The 26,715-nt window shown below is 43.1% G+C and overlaps 1 protein-coding gene across 1 annotated transcript in view; it reads right to left on the bottom strand.

Moving 5' to 3' along the window:
* The window catches only part of LOC106578659 (dnaJ homolog subfamily C member 13), a 72,002-nt gene that overhangs the window by 36,483 nt on the left and 8,804 nt on the right, over positions 1 to 26,715 (bottom strand). The window contains exons 3-10 of the mRNA XM_014157700.2: positions 5,830 to 5,905; positions 5,511 to 5,660; positions 4,377 to 4,418; positions 2,487 to 2,687; positions 2,030 to 2,236; positions 1,744 to 1,839; positions 1,419 to 1,510; positions 1,020 to 1,186 (exon numbers count right to left, since the gene is read on the bottom strand). Coding sequence (XP_014013175.1) covers positions 1,020 to 1,186; positions 1,419 to 1,510; positions 1,744 to 1,839; positions 2,030 to 2,236; positions 2,487 to 2,687; positions 4,377 to 4,418; positions 5,511 to 5,660; positions 5,830 to 5,905 — 1,031 coding nt within the window. The remainder of the gene's footprint in view (positions 1 to 1,019; positions 1,187 to 1,418; positions 1,511 to 1,743; positions 1,840 to 2,029; positions 2,237 to 2,486; positions 2,688 to 4,376; positions 4,419 to 5,510; positions 5,661 to 5,829; positions 5,906 to 26,715) is intronic.

Consider the following 26,715-nt stretch of genomic DNA (forward strand, 5'->3'; position numbering starts at 1 on the left):
GTTGTATGTCGAACTGCTTTGCTTTATCTTGGCCAGGTCGCAGTTGTAAATGAGAACTTGAACTCAACTTGCCTACCTGGTTAAACAAAGGTAAAATAAATAAATAAAAATAAAATAACTAGCTCAAACACTTAATCTGCAAAAATGAATTAGTGGGTGATGGTGATTTCAGAACCCAAGTGGGGGAGATAAAAATAAAATGTAAAAAAAAAAAAAAAAAATAGGCCGCATTGCTGCCCCTCCTTATGGCTCAGTTCAGGTGCCTACATAGTACATACATCATGTACACACACACACACACACTAAAAATGAGGCTGGGGAAAAGTTAGCTAAATTGAGGTGAGTGCTCATGATCATCTTTATTCTAGTTTGCTCATGTATTAGCTGATCAGAACATTTTGCTAGCATGTTATGTAGCTTAAAAATATGGATTTTCCTCTTCACTCGCATAGCAGCCCGTCCTACTCCCGTCCAAAAGCCTACAACTTGTCTGATAATCAATCGATGTGCTTCTCCTGATACTGAGATGCACTGCCTGTCGCGGTCTTGTAGATCTTCGTTCTCATGAGTGCACTCCAGCCTATTCGTATCGCAATTTGAAACACAGCCACAAATTTTTATGGCCCAGTCAATATTAGAATCCTGGCGCCGCTAGGGGCCCCAGATGTTGCAGCTGAGAAAGAGCGGTATTAGGATGAAGGTGCGCAGACACGCACAGTTTTTCTTTAACACGGCAAGCCCAAAACCCACTCCGCATGAATCAATTTCACAGAATTTGAGGAAGTCGGACCACATAGAGTTCTCATTCTCAGGCCGAACCCAAAGTTAACCCCTCAATCCTTTAGAGATACAACAATTCAACTGGCCATTTCAGGGTCATATTCATTTGGGCACACCTGAACGATTGCTATTGGACAAGCTCAGGTAGTACCCCCCAGTTTAAGTCAGTTTTCTTCCATTTAGTGAATACTGAACACACCCAGGTCAAAAATCAAACCTGTGATAGGGGTGTCACTCACTAGGGGGCGCTGCCAGAAATTTGAGGTGCAGGCTCTCCACTTCCTCGTCCACGGGCATGCTCATTAAGCCCCAGCGCTGGCCCCGCTGGGTGGGGGCCATCTTCACACACACGTCCCTATTCCCCGACGCACGCACCCCATCCAGCAGGCTGGCCATTAGGGAGTCCCTAAACACACACACACACACACACACGCACATATCAAATTAAGTCATTAGAGACAAGGATATGCAAATATGACGCACACACAGAAAATATATAAAAAGACAATGCAGGATCGGGAATACAGTACATATGAGCAGGGTGTGAACAGAAACAGATTTAGTGAGCTTAGCCAACAGAAAAGGAAACGGGAGGGCAAATATGACATTTGCCATTATAGAGCTGTTTTGTGCTGTACCTGTCTGTAGAGCAGTACTTCCTGATCTGGCCTCTGATGAACTCTATGGTGAACACCTGGGGGTTCTCCACATCGCAGATGAGAGCAAACACCTGCACACACAGTTTACTGCAAATGACACTAGCACAACGGTGCTTCAGTGCAATTTACTTGAAAAAGACAAACATGGCATTTAACAGAGTTGGAGGCAGAGGCCAGGTCATAGAAATAGAATGAATAGAAACGACAGTTCTGAAATTCACATAACACATCAAGGAAAATTAGACTTCTACCAATTCGATGGGTAAGCCCCAGTGTTTGTGTGGGAATTGTAGCAGCCACTCACCTCTCTAAAGGGCTTGATGGTGACTATGTTGTAGGAGGCTGGGTCTCTCTCCACCAGACATGTCTCTGTCAGGCACAGGATCCTCTTGATGGGCTCCTGTCAGGGACAAACAGCACAGGAGAAGTTAGTCTCAAGTTGATAAGGGCCAGTTGACTACAAAGCACATTTTAATCTCAATGTCCTAACAAAGTCAAAATCTCCTCATAAAAAAGGTAAACAGGTCAAATAAAAAGGTAATTTATAAATGTCATGGAAGGAACGATGGTGATGGCAGTTAGATTCTGACCGAGTGGCGCGGGGAGACCTTCTGCACCACGAACTCTGCCAGGGAGGTGATGCACTCGTCCGAGCCGTACTTCCCAAGTCGGTCCGTCACAAAGTCCTCGAAGGTCAGCGGGTCCTTACGCAGCCGCAGAGTGATGCCGATGAAGTTACCCGCGTGCTCAATGGCGCTTTTGATGATCTCATCCCGATGCTCTGACGCAAACAGGTGCTGAGGGGGTTGGATGGGGCAGATAGAGAGAGGGATGGGGAGGTGGTGAGAGGGAAGTGAAAGAGGGATGGGAAGGTGGAGAGAGGGGGATGAGGGAGAGTGAGAGTGCAATTAAAACAGTATGTGCGCGAGTCAGTCCTGGACAGTGGAATTTCTCCAGGGAATAAACACATATTACAGACAATATAGCACAGACAATGAAACCTTCAGAGACTAAGAGGCACACACACCCTACCCCCCAGGAACGTACCAGGCGGCTGAAGCCCCCATAGAGGATGCAGAAGCCCCCCTGGTAGTCGGCGAGCTCTGCAAAGCACTCCAAGGAGCGGTAGTCGTAGGAGCACACAACCCGGTTGGCCTGGGGGTCAATCTGGTCGATTCCCCCCGGGGTCACCTCCAGGCTCACTGATTTCCGTGTGTCGCTCCAGTGGTGCTTGTAACAGTTGTAGCGCTGACGGGACACACACACACACACGTTAACAAAGTGGACAAAACTGGTCATGGCATCACGGCATAATATAGCTCTGGTCCAGGGTGTTACGTGCAGCTTGGGGAAGGCTCAGCGTCAGCAAGTCACATGTACAGCAACACCCCGGACCAGAGCTAGACATGATAACGCCTAGAGATCTAGCAAACATTCAAATGCAAACCAATCAAATTGACAATGTCAGTTTTTTACCCCTCACAACTAATGGATATAGAAAGAGAACCACTATAGAAGACCCTGGTTTAAAAAAATATGAAGATAATCCTTATGTCTGTGCCTGGCTGCCCTTTTAAAAACATAGAATGAGTCCCAAAATGACACCCTATTCCCAATGTAGTGCACTACTTTTAACCAGGGCCTATAGGGAATAGGGTGCCATTTGAGACGTAACCATAGTGCTCCTCTTTGATGAGATCACCAGGAAGTTGTATTGATCTGTGCTGTAGATGAAAGTCACCCATAGGGGAGCAGGCGAGTGGCTGCTCTATTCCAACCTCTCTCTCTCCCAGGGAAATGGGATTGTGCTGATGGAGGAGAACACAGACAGAGGCTACGTCCCAAATGGCACCCTATTCTCTATATAGTGCACTACTTTTAAACCAGTGCAAATGGCACTACATTTGGAATAGGGTGCCATTTTGGACGCAGTGTGAGACACTAAATAAAATCTTCAGGGTTGCTGACTGAGTCTGCTAGACCAGCTCAGTGCGGGAGAAAGAGAGAGGAGACATCCTATAATTATCAACAACTCAGGAAGAACAACAACTAGAGGCTGCTCCACTCTGCACTTCTTCCTCCTCTGTGCTCTACTCAACATGGCCCTGGGGTGTGTGGGGTGTTTGTTTTACTCGCCCCCCCCCCTTTGATTTGTTCTTATCGCCATTCATATTCTATTCTCCTCTCAGCCTCCAGTATTTATGCTGCAGTAGTTTATGTGTCGGGGGGCTAGGGTCAGTCTGTTACATCTGGAGTATTTCTCTTGTCTTATCCGGTGTCCTGTGTGTATTTAAATATGCTCTCTCTAATTCTCTCTTTCTCTCTTTCTGTCTTTCTCTCGGAGGACCTGAGCCCTAGGACCATGCCTCAGGACTACCTGGTATGATGACTCCTTGCTGTCCCCAGTCCACCTGGCCGTGCTGCTGCTCCAGTTTCAACTGTTCTGCCTGCGGCTATGGAACCCTGACCTGTTCACCGGACGTGCTTGTTGCACCCTCGACAACTACTATGATTATTATTATTTGACCATGCTGGTCATTTATGAACATTTTAACATTTTGACCATGTTCTGTTTTAATATCCACCCTGCACAGCCAGAAGAGGACTGGCCACCCCTCATAGCCTGGTTCCTCTCTAGGTTTCTTCCTAGGTTTTTGGCCTTTCTAGGGAGTTTTTCCTAGGGAGTTTTTCCTAGCCACCGTGCCTCTTTCACATGCTTTGCTTGCTGTTTGGGGTTTTAGGCTGGGTTTCTGTACAGCACTTTGAGAATATCAGCTGATGTACGAAGGGCTATATAAAAATAAATTTGATTTGATTTGATTTAGTGTGGTCATGCATTCTATAAAGGAGCGCTTCATTCTTTCGGTTCTCCTTTCACTCGTTTGTTCAGGTCTTCATTCCCTCCCTCTTTTCGCCATTCCCTCAGTCAAGACTTACCCTGCCAGTTATCTTTCCCTCTGAGAAGTCTGTTCTGAATCTCTGCAGAGAGAAAGAGAGATCAGATAAAATATGTATCCACTGTAATCTGGGCCCGTATTCATAATACTTCTCAGTGCTGAATTGAGACGTGTTTTATCTTCTACATCATAATGAAGAAGACTACTGATCCTAGGTCAGCACTATTAATTTATCCTGGATAGGTAGAAGATTGAGATATCACCTATTGAATAAGAGTAATTACACATCAGAGATGAGTCAAGTCACTATGCTGGTCTAAAGCTTATGGAAATATCAAACTCAGAGAGTCTTACACCTTTTCAGAACAATGATTTCATGACAACACATTTTGTTTTATGCATGGTGTATGAGAACCAGCTGTGTCAAGGGACACGAGTGCGAGAATCTTAAGATTATTTTTTTTTGGACAATGAGCGATTTTGCAGCAATTATTTTTTGCCTTCCCTGCAATTTAGATCTGTTCGTGTGTGTGTGCGTGTGTGTGTGTGTGTGTGTGTGTGTGTGTGTGTGTGTGTGTGTGTGTGTGTGTGCGCATTGTGTTTAATGTATGTGATGGTGTTTCTAAAGCAACCTACAGTGAGCCACTGTTGCTAATGTGTTGTAAGCATTCTCATGCAAAAATAATGGTTGATGCTATACATGCTAGAGGTGGGAGGTGGTGATTAAAGGGGCAATCTGTGTTTCAAACAATGACAAAGCAGCCATCCCAGGTAGCCTAGTGGTTAAGAGTGCTGGGTCAGTTACAAAAAGGTCACTGGTTGTAATCCCGGAGCAGACTAGATGGAAAATCTGTTGATGTGCCCTTCAGCAAGGTACTTAACCCTAACTGCTCCTGTAAATCGCTCTGGATAAGAGTATCTGCTAAATGAGTAAAATGTAATCGCACCACTTTTTGGGGTAAACAGCTGAGGGGTGGGGCTTAAGAAATGTAACCACTCAAATGTATAGATGGGGCAATGGACTGAAGTTACACAGTTTACAATTAAATGGTTTACAAACAAATCGGCTAAAACAAGCTTATATTTTGGGTTCTGATGAGCTAACGCATCTGAACTAAGCTACTGTGGTATTTACAAGTTATAGTCTTCCAGAACCAATCGTGTCTCCTCTCACCAGTGCCTCTGTGAGTAGCTCTGTCCTGTGCTCTGTGGAGAACTTGAGTGTTTCAGACTTCTTGCCGCTGCCCTTGCGGAATGTAAGGTTGAACTCGGTGCCCTGGCCCTTTCCCACCGGGGTGATGCCGCAGATGTCCCCATACGGCCACTGCAGGGCACCACAGAGGAGACAGAGAGACAAACATTCACTAAAGCTAAAAATGACAGCTCATAGATTAGCATCCAAATGGTGACAAAGGATATAGCGATCACAAGGATAATGTCACATGACTCAGACGTAGAGACATAATTAAGGGTTTTAAAATGAGCCCACTGACCTGGTTTGTGACTTCGAGCGTGGCGGGGTTGTACGTGGTAATGCCATGAGTGCCCACGGAGAAGACTCGTTTGTACCTGGAACAGAGAGGAGAGCTCAGTCAGTCAGATACCTACCTACACAGCATCTGTTATACAAAGACCTACAGGACATTGAGGGGACTGGGTGGTAGCCTAGTGGTTAAGAGGTTGGGCCAGTAACCGAAAGGTTGCTAGTTCGAATGACTAGGTGAAATCTGTCGATGTGTCCTTGAGCAAGGCACTTAACCCTAATTGCTCCTGTATGTAGCTCTGGATAACAGCGTCTGCTAAATGACAAAAAAAATTAACAAACAATTGAGGTAAGGCATGGACACGTCGGTAGCATTTGCCGGCCAAGAGTACTTAGCACCTCTGAACACAGTGCCGGATGTACAGTGAGTTCCAAAAGTATTGGGACAGTGACACGTTTTGGCTCTGTACTCCAGCTCTTTGAAATGATACGACTGAGGTTAAAGTGCAGACTGTCAGTTTTGAGGATATTTTCATCCAGATCGGGTGAACCATTTAGAAATTAAAGAACTTTTTGTACATAGTCCCCCCATTTTAGGGGACCAAAGGTACTGGGACAAATTCACTTAGGTGTATTAAAGTAGTAAAAAGCGAAGTATTTGGTCTCACATTCATAGCACACAATGACTACATCAAGCTTGTGCTCCACACATTTGTTGGACGCATTTGCTGTTTGTTTTGGTTGTGGTTCAGATTATTTTCTGGCCAATAAAAATGAAATGGTAAATAATGTATTGTGTCATTTTGGAGTGAGAAATATCATACCCTCAAGACATACATTTTTTATTTTAACTTTATTTAACTAGGCAAGTCAGTTACGAACAATTTCTTAGTTAAAATAACAGCCTACCAAAAGGCCTCCTGCGGGGATGGGGACTGAGATGAAAAATGAAATAAAAATACTACACTAACTTCTCACCATTACAATAACGGGAATAACAGGGGAGGTGGGTATTGTTTTGGGGGGTATGATATCTGTGCATCTAACTTTCTCACTCATCATTATTCACGATTCAGTCACGATTATCCCTAATCATGGTAGCATTCACATTTGTATTTATTATGGATCCCAAGGCAGCAGCTCTACTTCCTGGGGTCCAGCAAAATTAAGGCAGTAATACATTTGAAAAACATTACAATACAGTCATAACAGATTTCACAACATATTAAGTGTGTGTGCCCTCAGGCCTCTACTCTAGTACCACATGGCTATGTATACATGTGAGTATAGTGCATATGCGATTGTGTGTTTGTATGGATGTGTCTATGTTTGTGTTGCTTCACAGTCCCCGCTGTACCATAATGTGTATTTTATCTGTTTTTTCAATCGAAATTTTACTGCTAGCATGAGTTACTTGATGTGGAATAGAGTTCCATATAGTCTTGGCTCTATGTAGTACTGTGTGCCTCCCATAGTCTGTTCTGGACTTGGGGACTGTAAAGAGATCTCTTGTGGCATGTTTTGTAGGATATGCATGGGTGTCCGAGCTGTGTGCCAGTAGTTTAGACAGACAGCTCGGTGCATTCAACATGTGAATACCTCTCACAAATACAAGTAGTGATGCAGTCAATCTCTCCTCGACTTTGAGCCAGGAAAGAGTGACATGTATATTATTAATGTTAGCTCTTCGTGTACATCCAAGGGCCACCCGTGCTGTCCTGTTCTGAGCCAATTGCAATGTCCCTCTGTGGCACCTGACCATATAACTGATCAGTAGGCCAGGTGTGATAAAACTAGGGCCTGCAGGACTTACTTTGTTGATAGTGCTGTTAAGAATGCAGAGCAGCGCTTTATTAGACAGACTCCTCCCCATCCTAGCTCCTGTTGTGTCAATATGTTTTGACTATGACAGTTAACAATCCAGGATTACTCCAAGCAGTTTAGTCTCCTCAACTTGCTCAATTTCCACATTATTCATTACAATATTTAGTTGAGGATTAGGGTTAAGTGAATGATTTGTCCTAAATATTTCAAAAACTAAAAGCTTTGTATTTGGGACTAATTTATTCCTTGCCACCCATTCTGAAACTAACTGCAGCTCTAAGTGTTGCTGTCATTTCAGTCGCTGTGGTAGCTGACATGTATAGTCATCCGCATACATAGACACACTAGCTTTACTCTAAGGCATGTTAGTAAAGATTGAAAAAAGTAAGGGGCCTAGACAGCTGCCCTGGGGAATTCCTGATTCTAACTGGATTTTGATGTAGAGGCTTCCATTAAAGAACACCCTCTGTGTTCTGTTAGACAGGTAACTCTATCCATAATATAGCAGGGGGTGTACAGCCATAACACAGACTATGATCAATAATGTCAAAAGCCGCACTAAAGTCTAACAAAACAGCCCCCACAACCTTTTCATCATCGATTTCTCTCAGCCAATCATCAGCACAGTAAAAGCTGTGCTTTTTAAATTTATGTAGAAGTGTTTAGAAACATATTCTATTGTTATTTACAATAGAAGTGACTCCCACATTACACAATACATTATTTATCATTCATTTCTATTGGGCACATAACAATCTGAAACACAACCAAAGCAAATGCATCGAACAAATGTGTAGTGTTCCAAGCTTGATGTTGCCGAGTCATTGTGTGCTATGAATATATGACCAAATACTTTTATACACATAAGTGAATGTCCCAATACTTTTGGTCCCCTAAAATGGGGGGACTACGTACAAAAAGTGCTGTCTAAACTGTTCCTCCGATATGGATGAAAATACCCTGAAATTAAAGCTGACAGCATAAACTTGAACCCCATATTCATTCTACAGCCAAAACAACAAGTTAGCTCACTGTGATTTGCTAACCGAGTGCAAACCAATGTAGAAACAGCAGAAAATGTTGGCAGTCTGACACCTACCAGCAGGTGTTCCCTAAAAACAAACCGCGTCAAACGAACTCTGAACGAATGTCAGATAAAGGCAGACCATCATTCAGTGCGATGCGGTTTCTCCTGTAGGGGCAATCTATTCCCTACATAGTGCCCTACTTTTGACCCGAACCCTGCAGTAAATGAGCTAGTCAAAAGTAGTGCACTATATAGGGAATAGGGTTCCATTTATAACTTAGGGTAGCTCAACATTCAGTAAAGAAATTGAGTGCGGACTGTGGAGTACTGCAGTGAGGGTGGTGGACCTGAATGGCTTTGCTGCTGTATCCTAAGTGGTGGCATATCTGAAGTGACAGAGGTTAGCCAAGCAAATATTTTCCCAGTCAATGCTCCTGAAATACCTCTGGAGCAGGAAATAACCATAGTAGAAATAAAGACCTATTGTGTCTGAGGAGTTTGACACTGGACAGAGTGAGATGAATGGACCAGGGAACTTGTATGTGCATCTCAAATGTCACCCTACTCCCTAGTGTATTAATTTTGACCAGAGCCCTATGCACTATAAAAGGAATAGGTGCCATTTTTGAGGCAGACGTTTATACTGTACCAAAATGGAGTGGAGCTCTAGGCAACCGCAACCGTTTTGTCACTGGAACTGAATAATAAGTAGGGTTTAGCTAGCGAGTAGCTTGCTGACACTGAGGGAGAGGACGGTTGAGTTAGTTTACAATCCCAGGGAAGCGTGCTTGAGATCTGAGAAATGTGACCGCCTGCCACATTCAAAGGGAGTCAAAAAGGGCAGCCACTGTAAAGCGATGACTGTGTGTTTATAAGTGTGTGCGTGCGTGCATGCGTGTCGGGGAGGGGGGTCTGCTGATCTAACAGCCCAGTGTACCCTGCCCTAGCTACCACAGAGCGGCTAAAGACTTTCTGCTAGGCTGCACCCTTGATCACTTTCCTCCACATCATACCGCCACGCTCAGACAAAGAGGGGGAGACTAGGCTAGCTGGGCACGTCGCCACTCACACAAAGAGAAAGACACGAGGGCTAAAACTTAACTGACTTCCCTTCACTTCCATACTGAGGCCTAAGATACGTCCCAAATCACACCCTCTCCCCTATATACAGTACTTCTGACTAGAGTCCTATGAACCCTGGTCATAAGTAGTGCACTATAAACGGAATACGGTGTTATTTGAGAAGCTGCCCTAGTATCAAGCCACAGCAAGGCCTCTAAGCAAAACCTAGGATGTGTAAAGGATGTATCCTACATGCACCTTAACCTAAATGCTACGCTACAGCTCTTGGCCACCAAAACTGAAGGAATAAGAGCAGAGAGCTCTGAACTGAAATTTTCGAGCCTAGATTCTATAGAAATATCCTGGTCCACAACAACTTTGCATCTGAACTAAACATGCATAAAACGAAACCAAGCTGAAGGTAGGTGCCAGGCTCAGATGTTGCTAAGCTAACCCCCCCAAAGGACTTATTTCCTGGGATGTTCCATTGGACAAAGTGAATGAGTGGGATTGTTTTTCGGCCACCTTCCAACATGCTCCTAACCATGCTGTGGTCACGCTGATGCCTTTAAAATGTGCTGAATGTGTGTTTGGCAATGAGGCAACAGATTCAGTAACTGACTTGATGATGGGAACGAGAAGATGGAGTCAACACAGGAAGGGCGGACCGTCATTACGACAACATTCATGCAACATTCCTTGTTCTGCGTATCAAAGTGACTACGATCACGTAGGCCCTACATTTTCAAATACTTAATAATTAAGCTATTTCGTCGTATTATAATCTCTACTTACACACATTTATCAACATTTAGGCCCTGGCATATTCTCATGAGAAGAGTGTCACACTTGAAGACCCAGGCTTCACAGAGTTGTCTGATCAATAGGTGAAGGGAGAGCGTGGGACCAGTGTTTGTGAGCTGAAAGGAGCACTTTCGGCACCTCCCAGTCACTGTTCTCTTCAACGCAAAACATTGGCACACGCACACACAGAGAGACAAACACAGAGAAAAACACAGATCTTCACTACGTTCAAACAGAAAGTGGCTTAAATAGACAATCACAGTCGTTGGCCATTTGTTCCAGAACACCTTGAAAGACCTTTGATCCACGCCTGAGTGTGTCTGCTAAATGACGTAAATGTAAATGGGACATTGAGGGTAATCAGAGTCAAAGTTTGGGTGGAATCTGTAGTCTCTGCATCACAGTAGCAGAGTCTACCTCCCTCTCCATCCTTATGCAAGGACATCGTTTCCCTTTCATCCTACCCTGAGCCAAATCCACCCTCCCTCACTCGCTCTAAATGCAGGGCCCCTGCTCTGCTATGAGGGCACCCCTCTACATGGAGCCTTTGTCCTTGCTGCTCAGTGGCTGGGCCAGGCCTAGTCACACGACTGGTTAATTATTCATCCTCTGTGAACTGTACTCTCCAGGCAGATACAGGCACTCACCCAGCCCAGCACATACCGTAGTAGCTAGGGCAAGGAGTCTTTCCTGACCATATGACCTGAGCAGGACATACTCTGGGCCCGGGTTATAAACTAACTAGGGCCCCCCAAGGTTTCCTGGGCAGGTCACATGGCCAGGAAAACTCTACATAGCCTACAGTGAGGGAAAAAAGTATTTGATCCCCTGCTGATTTTGTACGTTTGCCCACTGACAAAGAAATGATCAGTCTATAATTTTAATGGTAGGTTTATTTGAACAGTGAGAGACAAAATAACAAAAAAGAAATCCAGAAAAACGCATGTCAAAAATGTTATAAATTGATTTGCATTTTAAATGAGGGAAATAAGTATTTGACCTCTCTGCAAAACATGATTTAGTACTTGGTGGCAAAACCCTTGTTGGCAATCACAGAGGTCTGACGTTTCTTGTAGTTGGCCACCAGGTTTGCACACATCTCAGGAGGGACGTTTGGCAACTCGAACATTCAGCTCCCTCCACAGATTTTCTATGGGATTAAGGTCTGGAGATTGGCTAGGCCACTCCAGGACCTTAATGTGCTTTTTCTTGAACCACTCCTTTGTTGCCTTGGCTGTGTGTTTTGAGTCACTGTCATGCTGGAATACCAATCCACGACCCATTTTCAATGCCCTGGCTGAGGGAAGGAGGTTCTCACCCAAGATTTGACGGTACATGGCCCTGTCCATCGTCCCTTTGATGCGGTGAAGTTGTCCTGTCCCGTTAGCAGAAAAACACCCCCAAAGCATAATGTTTCCACCTCCATGTTTGACGGTGGGGATGGTGTTATTGGGATCATAGGCAGCATTCCTCCTCCTCCAAACACGGCGAGTTGAGTTGATGCCAAAGAGCTCTATTTTGGTCTCATCTGACCACAACACTTTCACCCAGTTGTCTGCATCATTCAGATGTTCATTGGAAAACTTCAGACGGGCATGTATATGTGCTTTCTTGAGCAGGGGAACCTTGCGGGCGCTGCAGGATTTCAGTCCTTCACTGCGTAGTGTGTTACCAATTGTTTTTTTGGTGACTATGGTCCCAGCTGCCTTGAGATCATTGACAAGATCCTCCCGTGTAGTTCTGGGCTGATTCCTCACCGTTCTCATGATCATTGCAACTCCACGAGGTGAGATCTTGCATGGGTCCCCAGGCCGAGGGAGAATGACAGTTCTTTTGTGTTTCTTCTATTTGCGAATAATCGCACCAACTATTGTCACCTTCTCACCAAGCTGCTTGGCGATGGTCTTGTAGCCCATTCCAGCCTTGTGTAGGTCTACAATCCTGTCCCTGACATCCTTGGAGAGCTCTTTGGTCTTGGCCATGGTGGAGAGTTTGGAATCTGATTGATTGATTGCTTCTGTGGACAGGCATCTTTTATACAGATGACAAACTGAGATTAGGAGCACTCCCTTTAAGAGTGTGCTCCTAATCTCAATTTGTTACCTGTATAAAAAAAAGACACCTGGGAGCCAGAAATCTTTCTGATTGAGAGGGGGTCAAATACTTATTTCCCTCATTAAAATGCAAATCAATTTCTAACATTTCTGACATGCGTTTTTCTGGATTTTTTTGTTGTTATTCTGTCTCTCACTGTTCAAATAAACCTACCATTAAAATTATAGACTGATCATTTCTTTGTCAGTGGGCAAACGTACAAAATCAGCAGGGGATCAAATACTTTTTCCCCCTCACTGTACATGGGTCAGAGGTTATGAAAAGTAGAGGGCAGGGCTGGCTATGCTGCTCCTCACAACAATAACAGTCATTATACAGGCCTTCCCTCCATGACCTCAGAGAGTGCTTTACATCATCATAAAGACACTGCTATCACATTTCATACGAGTATTATTGGAAGCAGTGGAACATTTAATTGGCAGGGGGTGATTTCCATGTAAAAAGCTCCATGAGCACCAACATGTGAAGTTAATAGGAGCATATGAAATTGGGTGTCAAATGAAAACCAAGAGTAAATATTTTTGACAAATTAATACATATTTTGAAACCATTTTCCATCCTAAAAATGTGGAATAAGCAAAGGCTTTGATTTCTGGTCCAATAGAAAAAGGGTCTTAGAAAGCATCAACCAGAAAAAGTCTTAAGGTGTTAGAAATACATCAAAAAACAATGTTGACATAAAGACCCCTGCCAACTAATATCACTTATTTAGTTAGTCTGAGAAATGTAATGCCTTGAAATTCCATTACCAAAAACCCTCATATCTTTAAAATATTTTCACATTTCTCATAAGCAACAAGGTAGACATGCGCGCACACACACACACACACACACACACACACTAATTAGTGTTTTTACAGATAATAATTCATCAACAAAATTGGTAAGAGATTAAAACTCGAAATTCGGTCACCAAATCAGTAACGGGATTTCTGCAATTGAATTGGCTACAATGGGAAATCACAAACCACAGTTGGGTACACAAGTTTGGACAGCACAGTACACAGAAAAGAAAAGTAGAATATAGTTCAGTAGAGTACAGTACACTGTAGACCAACTAGATTTGAGTACACTAACTCTACGTTCCAAACTTGTGAAACAGACGTCTATGATTGATTCAGATTTGGTCCTGTTTGGGGGCAGAGTTAATAAAATAAATAAATAAAAAGTCAGTGAGTAGAATAATACCCAAATATACAAAAGAAGGATATTGCATATTTCTACCTTTGTGTATCTATTTAGGATACATCACCATGAAGAGAATGATGTTCATAATTATGCATTTCTGTGTAGTATAGACCAGGGACACATGATTAAATTATGTTACCGCAATTATGTTACTGGGTGCAAATCCACTTTACTTACTGTTGTTCAATAACCAAAATAGATTTTTTTCAAAGGCAATGTGTCATGTCGTAGCTGACACCCCATTCTTTCTGCAGACATCATTGAATCTTAATTCGAAGCAGATATATAAAAATGTTTTTTTTTTTAAATACTTGGACACAAAATGCAGGAGATTTTTCCAAAACTCTGTTACCAAATTTAGCATCTGCATAGTTCTTCCAGTAAATGTGTTTTTGTGAAATGTTCAGTGTAAATTGTTAAAAGTAGTCCTTGTGCATAGAGTTGTATGGTTTGTTAAACTTTGAAATCAATGGTTTTTGTTTGGCATACATTTTAATTAGGCACAGAGGCGTAACGCAATGATAAGCACTAAGGCACTTGGGTATTTTGTCTACAGCTGGAAAATCTATAGTCTACAGACAGCTAGTACACACAAGCACACAGTGAATGAGCCTTTCCATTGACTGAATCAAATTGTCTCTTCCCTCCTTAACAATTCCTCAGTATTGTCTGGGACAGAGGAGAAAGGCAGTAGTGTGAGGGGGTGTATATGTTAGATGATGTTACCAGGGTGTAATAGAGATGAAGGTTAAAAGGGAGTTTATATGGAGAGAAAGCACAAGACGCAGTGTTAGCGATGCATACTACAGCCCTAACCACAGACACAGCAGGGTACATCAATTTGAATTCTATCACTTCTTGAAAGCATCACTTTTGATTTAAACAAAACTTTTCATACATGTTTGCCCAAAGAAGAAGTGGTCAGAAAGAGACTTCAGGAGATAAAAGGTGCTCAAAGTTGACCCATTTCGCATATCTACCATGCGACATCCATGTCTTCATCACTGGAAAAGATAAACGGTCGAGTTTGATATCATTTTAAAGCTTACAAATAGGGTTGTCAAAATATGTTATTATTTCCAGGAAAAAAACATGACAAATGTTTTATTTTTAAACATTTAAACTACCGTCAATTATCTAAAAATGGTAAACTCCGATTAAATTGGAATGTCTTTTCTATCATCTATATTTCTATGGAGGATTGACAGTATAATTTAAAACAGATATTCCCAGTCAAGTCAACATTCTCTGATGTGATGTGTGGACCCCAAACCATCTTTGTGGTACCATTTGAAAGTTGAAATGTATGACAGAATTAAAAAGTAATTTTGCACTGATATTTTGTTGTTGTCGAAACTGTTACGTCCAAAAGATATCAAATTTAAATGTTGTGATATCAGAGCAACCTTGAGGGAATCTTATTTGAGTCAGACAATCTCTTAGAAAAAAATATAAAAACTATTGGAACTAAGAATTAAAAATAACTGATACTGGCACAAAATAAGGGGGAAGTTGGAGATGTAACTGACGAAATTACAGTTAACGAAAATGCATGCTTAATCCAGTATAAATGAATGTATAAAATATGTATTATACAAGAGACAAAATTCACAAATTCTACAGCACAACGGCAGAGTCATGTCTCAAGTGTAAAACTAATAATGACTAAATAATTCATGCTTTCTGGGAATGCTATGAAGTCCGGATGTTGTGGGCAGAGCTAGAAAGGTGGCAGTCAGAAGTATTACAATGTCAAATTACTTTTAATCCGTCGGTCTGCATAATTCAAGATAGGGCTGGGCGATATGACGATATATATCGTATATATCGTGTCACGATAGACATTTTCTATCGTTTCATATTACGCTCTATCGTTTATTTCATTGTGTCACAAATCACACTTTACGGCAATATTTTTCATCAATTGAACGACGCTTTGCGTTCCACCACACGTGACGTGTGGAAGGAAATTTGCAACAAACAAACAAACAAACATGGAGGAGAGTGAACGTGACACAGAGCACGGAGCTCGTACCTAGAAGAGGGGCTACTTCGGTCGCATGGACGTGGTTTGGGTATGAAAAGTCTGACATGGACCAGAAAACCGCCCTCGGCAAAATATGCTGCAAGCCGGTCCCGACAACAGGCTCAAACACCACTAACCTCTTTTACCACCTACGCAAGAATCATGTGAAACAGTACAGAGAGATTCTACGGATGAGACACAAAAAAGTACAGCCGAGTGCTCACAACAAACCCCCGACTCAGACATTGCAAGAGGCTTTTGCCCACGGCACACCATATGGCAAAGAATCAAAGATGGAAGGAGATAACAGCTGCTGTGACAACTTACAACTGCAAAGACATGGCACCAATTTACAAGGTCGAGAAACGAGGGTTTCATGAGTTGGTGCTAACACTCGACCCAAGGTACCAAATGCAAACTGATATGTGACACGTACTAATACCAAAACAGGCAAGCCACCAAATAAACTCAGCAAAAAAAAGAACGGGCCTTTTTCAGGACCCGGTCTTTCAAAGATAATTCATAAAAATCCAAATAGCTTCACAGATCTTCATTGTAAAAGGTTTAAACACTGTTTCCCATGCTTGTTCAATTAACCATAAACAATTAATGAGCATGCACCTGTGGAACAGTCGTTAAGACACTAACAGCTTACAGACGGTAGGCAATTAAGGTCACAGTTATGAAAACTTAGGACACTAAAAAGAGGCCTTTCTACTGACTCTGAAAAACACCAAAAGAAAGATGCCCAGGGTCCCTGCTCATCTGCGTGAACGTGCCTTAGGCATGCTGCAAGGAGGCATGAGGACTGCAGATGTGGCCAGGGAAATAAATTGCAATGTCCGTACTGTGAGACGCCTAAGACAGGGCTACAGGGAGACCGGACGGACAGCTGATCGTCCTCGCAGTGGCAGAGCACGTGTAACAACACCTGCACAGGATCGGTACATCCGAACATCACACCTGTGGGACAGGTACAGGATGGCAACAACAACTGCCCGAGTTACACCAGGAATGCACAATCCCTCCATCAGTGCTCAGAATGTCCGCAATAGGCTGAGAGAGGCTGGACTGAGGGCTTGTAGGCCTGTTGTAAGGCAGGTCCTCACCAGACATCACCGGCAACAACGTCGCCTATGGGCACAAACCCACCGTCGCTGGACCAGACAGGACTGGCAAAAAGTGCTCTTCACTGACGCAGTCGCGGTTTTGTCTCACCAGGGGTGATGGTCGGATTCGTGTTTATTGTCGAAGGAATGAGTGTTACACCGAGGCCTGTACTCTGGAGCGGGATCGATTTGGAGGTGGAGGGTCCGTCATGGTCTGGGGAGGTGTGTCACAGCATCATCAGACTGAGCTTGTTGTCATTGCAGGCAATCTCAACGCTGTGCGTTACAGGGAAGACATCCTCCTCCCTCATGTGGTACCCTTCATGCAGGCTCATCCTGACATGACCCTCCAGCATGACAATGCCACCAGCCATAAATTGCGACCTCTCCTATACACAATAAGTGGTGGATTTTTAAATTCAGCCGGCAAAGCTGGGTCCGATGATAAAATATGCCAGTGTTTCTTGACCACCCCTCCCACTTTTCGCAAATTCAAAGTATATGTGGTTGTGAACATTAAGGAGTGTTCTTTGGCTTTAGCGGGTCTTTTTTGTAACAATACATCTCGGGTTTTTCCCAATGCCAAATTAAGAGCATCATCCACACATTGTGGCGAATAGCCTCTTCTTAGAAACCTAATGCGCATCTCCGCTGCTTTTTCTAGATAATCCTCTGTGGAGTGGCATATACAGCGCAGTCTGAAAAATTGGCTTCTTGGAAGTCCTCTTTTTAATGGCTCAGGATGGAAGCTGTCCTGAGAAAAACTGATGTTTTTCGTATGATGTACCCAATGATTAATGAATACTTGCTATGTCCTCATTGAAGCTTGGTACAACTGCCTCTCTTGCGCAGCTCAAACAAACCCCACATCTCTAATGGTAAAATCAAGCCTAAACTAATCCAAATCATTAGGCTAGATGTAGCAATGTGCAACACGCCAAACATTTAGCCAACATGCTAATGCTAGGCAAATCCAATAGCCCTCTAAACAAAACTGAAACAGACAAATCATAGCTCGACATTCAGGGCTGCCGAGCTCACCCGGCAACGTCTGCCGAGCTCACCCGGCCAGTTAATCAAGCCTTCATATGGCTGGCCCGCTTTGGTCAGACCATTTTCAAACTCCAAAAAAGAAAAAAATATATATATTCTTATTTATCCTTCCCAATATTCCCGTCGGACACTTATCAACCAGCATTCGGTTTCCAAGAGGAGGGAAGAATGTCAAAGCCTTCCCTCTTTGTCTCGAGTGAGCCCCGCCACAGTAGGCTATGTCATGGATACTTACACCAGACCTGTCTCAGTTGAGGAAGCCCATCAATTCAGAGAGATGAACATCGGCACGTGCATTCAAAAGTCCTCCACCTGCTTAGACACAGCGATCTCATTACTAGCAAAGAAAGGTTTACGTAGGCCTACACTATGGAGCCACTTGTTTGTAAAGAAGTGAACATTATATAGGCTACACAAATAATGGCTGCAATGTTATTTGCTACCTTTATGTAGGCTATTTTTACATAGTTGGAAATGGCAATAGAAGTTACCTTTAGGTTTGTATCATTTTCATAGAATTGTTTACCACACAACATTGATTTTGAGGTATGAAGAAGTTATTATAAATTAAATTAAACTGTTCCACGAAAATGTGTGTATGAAAACCATAACTTGCACGCAGATCGGTAGAAATGGTAAGATAAATTGGCATTCCACATGAGAAAAGGTTTCCGACTCCTAGTGTAGCCTATTACCCTAAACTTCAGGAGAGTAATGGCAGAATCTGCAAAAGCCAGCAGGAGCGGGAGGAGAATGGTTGGGTCAGGTTACATTCTTTTTCCTTCTGGTTATCTAGATCTCTGGCTCCTTCTTGTGGCATTTGTGTCTTTTTAAAATCAAACAGTAAGCTTAAATATTGCAGCTGCCAGGCTGTATGGGGGGGCTTGGATCTGCCCAATATTAGGTTTTATCAGTGGTGTGCCCACCTATGTTATATTTCTGACTGGATCACAAATGATGACTCCTCTATTTGGTTAGAAATTTTGACTTTTTCAAAACACCCCTTGCAGGATCATTTATTTTTCAGAAGCTTCAGGTATGTAAAAGATCACTGCAATAATCCAATTACACTTAACACACTTAAAGCATGGAGATCAGTTCAACGTTTTTTTGCGAAGGTCCAAACTAACCTCTGCTCTTACCCCGATTTTGTACCAGGATTGTTGGATGCTGGCTTTAACATTTGGCTTGATAAGGGCATAGGCAGACAAAATTATTTATTCGCTTTAGATTTTATTGTCATTTGAGAAGAAGATGGTTGAGAAATATCAACTCCCAAAGCAGGACTTTCTGCGTTCGACAAATAAGACATTTTGAAGAGCACATCCTTGATTGGCAACCCTGATGTACAGTTGAAGTCGGAGATTTACATACACCTTAGCCAAATACATTTAAACTCAGTTTTTCACAATTCCTGACATTTAATCCTAGCAAATTCACTGTCTTAGGTCAGTTAGGATCACCACTTTATTTTAAGAATGTGATATGTCTGAATAATAGTAGAGAGAATTATTTATTTCAGCTTTGATTTCATCACACTCCCAGTGGGTCAGAAGTTAACCTGTTGGGGCTAGGGGGCAGTATTTGCACGGCCGGGTAAAAAAACGTACCCGATTTAATCTGGTTACTACTCCTGCCCAGAAACTAGAATATGCATATAATTAGTACATTTGGATAGAAAACACTCTAAAGTTTCTAAAACTGTTTGAATGTTGTCTGTGAGTATAACAGAACTCATATGGCAGGCCAAAACCTGAGAAGATTCCATGCAGGAAGTGCCCTGTCTGACAATTTGTTGTCCTCCTAGGTTATCTCTATCAAAAATACAGCAGCTCTGCTGTAACGTGACATTTTCTAAGGCTTCCATTGGCTCTCAGAAGGCGCCAGAAAGTGGAATGAGAGCTCTGCAGTCTCTGTGCTAAGTACAGCAGCTCTGTTTCTTACTGGCCTGCCTGGGGACAGTGACACTGGAGATGCGCGTTCATGTGAATTCTCCATTTTGGTCTTTCAGTCTTTGAACGAATACAACGTCGCCCGGTTGGAATATTATCGCCATTTTACGAGAAAAATCGCATAAAAATTGATTTTAAACAGCGTTTGACATGCTTCGAAATACGGTAATGGAATATTTGTACATTTTTTGTCACAAAATGCGCCTGCGCGTCACCCTTCGGATAGTTACCCGAATGCATGAACAAAACGGAGCTATTTCAATATAACTATGGATTATTTCGAACCAAAACAACATTTGTTGTTGAAGTAGAAGTCCTGGGAGTGAATTCTGACGAAGAACAGCAAAGGTAATCCAATTTTTCTTATAGTAAATCTGAGTTTGGTTAGGGCCAAACTTGGTGGGCGTCAAATTAGCTAGCCGTGATATCTACTCAGAATATTGCAAAATGTGCTTTCACCGAAAAGCTATTTTAAAATCTGACACCGCGATTGCATAAAGGAGTTCTGTATCTATAATTCTTAAAATAATTGTTATGTATTTTGTGAACGTTTATCTTGAGTAATTTAGTAAATTCACCGGAAGTTTGCGGTGGGTATGCTAGTTCTGAACATCACATGCTAATGTAAAAAGCTGGTTTTTGATATAAATATGAACAAAACATGCATGTATTGTATAACGTTCGAGGAGTGTCATCTGATTAAGATCAAAGGTTAGTGCTGCATTTAGCTGGGGTTTTGGTTTTTGTGACATATATGCATGCTTTGAAAATGGCTGTGTGATTATTTTTGGCAGGGTACTCTCCTGACAATCTAATGTTTTGCTTTCGCTGTAAAGCCTTTTTGAAATCGGACAGTGTGGTTAGATTAACGAGAGTCTTATTTTTAAAATGGTGTAAAATAGTCATATGTTTGAGAAATTGAAGTTATAGCATTTATGAGGTATTTGTATTTCGTGCGACACGATTCCACAAGCGTCCCACCTTGCCCAGGGAGGTTAACATACACTCAATTAGTATTTGATAGCAATGCCTTTAAATTGTTTACCTTGGGTCAAACGTTTCAGGTAGCCTTCCACAAGCTTCCCACAATAAGTTGGGTGAATTTTAGCCCATTCCTCCTGACAGAGCTGGTGTAACTGAGTCAGGTTTGTAGGCCTCCTTGCTCACACACACTTTTTCAGTTCTGTCCAGAAATGTTCTATAGGATTGGGGTCAGGGCTTTGTGATGGCCACTCCAATACCTTGACTTTGTTGTCCTTAAGCCATTTTGCCACAACTTTGGAAGTTTGCTTGGGGTCATTGTCCATTTGGAAGACCCATTTGCGACCAAGCTTTAACTTCCTGACTGATGTCTTGCGATGTTGCTTCAAGATATCCACATAATTTCCTTTCTCATGATGCCATCTATTTTGTGAAGTGCACCAGTCCCTCCTGCAGCAAAGCACCCCCACAACATGATGCTGCCACCCCCATGCTTCACGGTTGGGATGGTGTTCTTTGGCTTACAAGCCTCCCCCTTTTTCCTCCAAACATAAGATGGTCATTAGGGCCAAGCGGTTCTATTTTTGTTTCATCAGACCAGAGGCCATTTCTCCAAAAAGTAAGATTTTTGTCCCCATGTGCAGTTGCTAACCGTAGTCTGGCTTTTTTAATGGAGATTTTAGAGCAGTGGCTTCTTCCTTGCTGAGCGGCCTTTCAGGTTATGTCGATATAGGACTCATTTTACTTACTTTTATACCTGTTTCCCACCAGCATCTTCACAAGGTCCTTTGCTGTTGTTCTGGGATTGATTTGCACTTTTCGCACCAAAGTGCGTTCATCTCTAGGAGACAGAATGCGTCTCCTTCCTGAGCGGTATGACGGCTGCGTGGTCCCATGGTGTTTATACTTGCGTACTATTGTTTGTACAGATGAACGTAGTACCTTCAGGCGTTTGGAAATTGCTCCCAAGTATGAACCAGACTTGTGGAGGTCTACAATTGTTTTTCTGAAGTCTTGGCTGATTTCTATTGATTTTCCTATGATGTCAAGCAAAGAGGCACTGAGTTTGATGGTAGGCCTTGAAATACATCCACAGGGTACACCTCCAATTGACTCAAATGATGTCAATTAGCCTATCAGAAGCTTCTAAAGCCATGACATCATTTTCTGGAATTTTCCAAGCTGTTTAAAAAGGCACAGTCAACTTAGTGTATGTAAACAATTAACCAGCATGGCTACCACAGCATTCTGCAGCGACACGCCATCCCATCTGGTTTGGGCTTAGTGGGACTATCATTTGTTTTTCAACAGGACAATGACCCAACGCACCACCAGGCTGTGTAATCAGCCAACAAGTGCTCAGCATATGTGGGAACTCCTTCAAGACTGTTGGAAAATCATTCCAGGTGAAGCTGGTTGAGAGAATGCCAAGAGTGTGCAAAGCTGTCTTCAAGGCAAAGGGTGGCTATGTGAAGAATCTCAAATATAAACACGTTTGGTTACTACATGATTCCATGTGTGTTATTTCATAGTTTTGATGTCTTCACTATTATTCTACAATGTACAAAATAGTAAAAATAAAGAAAAGCCCTTGAATGAGTAGGTGTTCGGAAACTTTTGACTGGTAGTGGGGTGGAGCTGAGAACGCCGCAAGGGACCTTGTTTCGGCCATATGCTCCACAGGGAGCGAAGAGGAGAAACATTAGGTAATAAACCAAACCCTTCTTTCTTGGCCTCCCAGTCAAAGCCCTAGCCTGACTCAATGACTTTCCACTCCAAACACATCACCACAGGTCCCTGCAGGACACATCACGAGGCATTAGCAGGAAGCAGCCCTCAACCCTCCCCTTCCTGTGGCCATAGCTAATCTGCTCTTTAGCACTGCTGCTATAGTTACCTCAGTCAATGGCTGCCATAATAGGACAAAGCCATTTAGGAAGCACGTATCAGTAATGTGATCCTGTTGTCTAATGCCCAATGCCTCAGGTATCACTTCTATTGAAGCCTACCAGAGAAACAGGAAGGGACCAGTTTGTTTAGTAACATTTGTTTGCCCTTTCTAAGGTATAGAAGAAGCCATTGATTCATGAACTCATGGCTACCATTCAGCTGTATTTATGAACCTTATCTTGGAGCTAGGGCTGGGCGGTATAATGTATTTTCCTATATACCGGTTTTGATGCTTTACATTTTATAACGTTATGTTGGTTAAATGTAATACACCACTTCGGTTTTTATTGTTTATTCCATTTGCTACTTGTCATCTCTCTCCCTCTACTCCTGCATGCGCTTCCCACACCAAGCCTTACCCCCTATCACTCAAGCACTTGCCGTGCCGTTCACCAGTCTGCATGGTCAGATGCAACAAGCTGGTGACAACAATGCTGATTTTTTACTGTGCTTCTTAATATAAATCCACAAGCGTTCTATAATTACACTATTAGCTTGTGCATCTTACCATCTGCAAACAGACAGTCTATATATACTGCTCAAAAAAATAAAGGGAACACTTAAACAACACAATGTAACTCCAAGTCAATCACACTTCTGTGAAATCAAACTGTCCACTTAGGAAGCAACAGTGATTGACAATAAATTTCACATGTTGTTGTGCAAATGGAATAGACAACAGGTGGAAATTATAGGCAATAAGCAAGACACCCCCAATAAAAGAGTGGTTTTGCAAGTGGAGACCACTTCTCAGTTCCTATGCTTCCTGGCTGATGTTTTGGTCACTTTTGAATGCTGGCGGTGCTTTCACTCTAGTGGTAGCATGAGACGGAGTCGACAACCCACACAAGTGGCTCAGGTAGTGCAGCTCATCCAGGATGGCACATCAATGCGAGCTGTGGCAAGAAGGTTTGCTGTATCTGTCAGCGTAGTGTCCAGAGCATGGAGGCGCTACCAGGAGACAGGCCAGTACATCAGGAGACGTGGAAGAGGCCGTAGGAGGGCAACAACCCAGCAGCAGGACCGCTACCTCCGCCTTTGTGCAAGGAGGAGCAGGAGAAGCACTGCCAGAGACCTGCAAAATGACCTCCAGCAGGCCACAAATGTGCATGTGTCTGCTCAAACGGTCAGAAACAGACTCCATGAGGGTGGTATGAGGGCTCGACGTCCACAGGTGGGGGTTGTGCTTACAGCCCAACACCGTGCAGGACATTTGGCATTTGCCAGAGAACACCAAGATTGTCAAATTCGCCACGGCACGTGACAGACGTGACAGAGTCTGGAGACGCCGTGGAGAACGTTCTTCTGCCTGCAACATCCTCCAGCATGACCGGTTTGGCGGTGGGTCAGTCATGGTGTGGGGTGGCATTTCTTTGGGGTGCCGCACAGCCCTCCATGTGCTCGCCAGTGGTAGCCTGACTGTCATTAGGTACCGAGATGAGATCCTCAGACCCCTTGCGAGACCATATGCTGGTGCGGTTGGCCCTGGGTTCCTCCTAATGCAAGACAATGCTAGACCTCATGTGGCTGGAGTGTGTCAGCAGTTCCTGCAAGAGGAAGGCATTGATGCTATGGACTGGCCCGCCCGTTCCCCAGACCTGAATCCAATTGAGCACATCTGGGACATCATGTCTCGCTCCATCCACCAACGCCACGTTGCACCACAGACTGTCCAGGAGTTGGCGGATGCTTTAGTCCAGGTCTGGGAGGAGATCCCTCAGGAGACCATCCGCCACCTCATCAGGAGCATGCCCAGGCGTTGTAGGGAGTTCATACAGGCACGTGGAGGCCACACACACTACTGAGCCTCATTTTGACTTGTTTTAAGGACATTACATCAAAGTTGGATCAGCCTGCAGTGTGGTTTTCCACTTTAATTTTGAGTGTGACTCCAAATCCAGACCTCCATGGGTTGATAAATTGGATTTCCCTTGATTATTTTTGTGTGATTTTGTTGTCAGCACATTCAACTATGTAAAGAAAAAAGTATTTAATAAGATTATTTCTTTCATTCAGATCTAGGATGTGTTGTTTAAGTGTTCCCTTTATTTTTTTGAGCAGTGTATTTTGTTTGTGGAAGTACATCTTCTAAATCAGAGTAATAGGCGAAGCATGAATGTTAGCTAGTGCTAATTACCTATACTGAACAAAAATATAAAACGCAACAATTTCAACTAGTTTACCGAGTTTCAGTTCATATAAGAAATCAGTCAATTAAAATAAATTAATTAGGCCCTAATCTATGGATTTCACATGACTGGGCAGGGACACGGCCATGTGGGCAGGGGCACGGCCATGTGGGCAGGGGCACGGCCATGTGGGCCTGGGCATAGGCCCGGGCATAGGCCCACCCACTTGGGAGCCAGGACCAGCCAATGAGAATGAGTTTTCCCCCAAAAAACTGCTTTATTACAGACAGAAATACACCTCAGTTTCATCAGCTGTCCGGGTGGCTGGTCTCAGATGATCCCGCAGGTGAAGAAGCCAGATGTAGAGGTCCTGGGCTGGCATGGTTACACATGGTCTTCAGTTTGGACGTACTGCCAAATTCTCTAAAACGATGTTGGAGGAGTCTTATGGTAGAGAAATGAACATTCAATTATCTGGCAACTGCTCTGGTGGACATTCCTGTAGTCATCATGCCAATTGCACGCTACCTCAAAACTTGAGACATCTGTGGCATTGTGTTGTGTGACAAAACTGCACATTTTAGTGGCCTTTATTGTCCACAGCACAAGGTGCACCTGTGTAATAATCATGCTGTTTAATCAGCTTCTTGATATGCCACATCTGTCAGGTGGATAGATTATCTTGGCAAAGGAGAAATGCGCACTAACAGGGATGTTAGCTAAATGTGCACAACATTTGAGAGAAATAAGCATTTTGTGCTTATGGAACATTTCTGGGATCTTTTATTTCAGCTCATGAAACATGGGACCAACACTTTATATGTTGCATTTATATTTTTGTTCAGTATACATGAAGAAAAACATGTCATTTTAACATCTAATTAGGCTAATTAGGATCCCCTGGGAAACACTGACCAACACTGCTTCCTACCCTGTCACAATAATCCCTCCCTGGCTTTTTCATTCATTGTCATGTCAAACAAAAATGTATTTAAAGACAGTGCTGCCCACTAGATTCCACTATAGAATTAGAATAATCCATGATTCCAACAGTTGACCGATTAATTAGGCCTAGATTCTTTGCCCACACCATGCAGACCTACACGGCAGTGTGAAAATTATAACAAATGCGTGAAGGAAATGCAGAAATTGACAAAAATGCTGAATTTTTTAAGGGGGTTAGATTGACTGTTTTATGCTGTTCAGAATGGAGAAAGCCCCATTGAAATCACATAATTAATTTGTTGCCACCCTAGGGTCATGCACTACTCAAAGCATATTTAGAACTTTTATTATTCAAAAACAAAATATTGTTAAAAAAAAAATTGGAAAATATTGTGATATGATATTTTGGTCATATCGTCCAGCCCTACTTAGAGTTAAAAATGTGATGTCATAGATGACGAGTAATCCGTCTAAACCGCACTATATAGGTATTGTGATTTCAGTGACATGTATCCGGATAGCAAGAATCTGACAGTAGTGATTTACTTACACCTTGTCCCCCCCATTGAAGATAAGGAAACGCAAACACAATGGAAGAACCGAGTCAGGGATTTCAGTGCTTTCACTTTGCTCTGGTGTTGACATCAGTGTGTCTGTTCTGCTGTTGCCTGATAGCTTGGCCTACAACTAGCCTCAGTGTGGAATGGTAGAGTGTACCTGGCTTGACCTGA

This window comes from Salmo salar, chromosome ssa19 (genome assembly GCF_905237065.1).
Source record: "Salmo salar chromosome ssa19, Ssal_v3.1, whole genome shotgun sequence".
Taxonomy (NCBI): domain Eukaryota; kingdom Metazoa; phylum Chordata; class Actinopteri; order Salmoniformes; family Salmonidae; genus Salmo; species Salmo salar.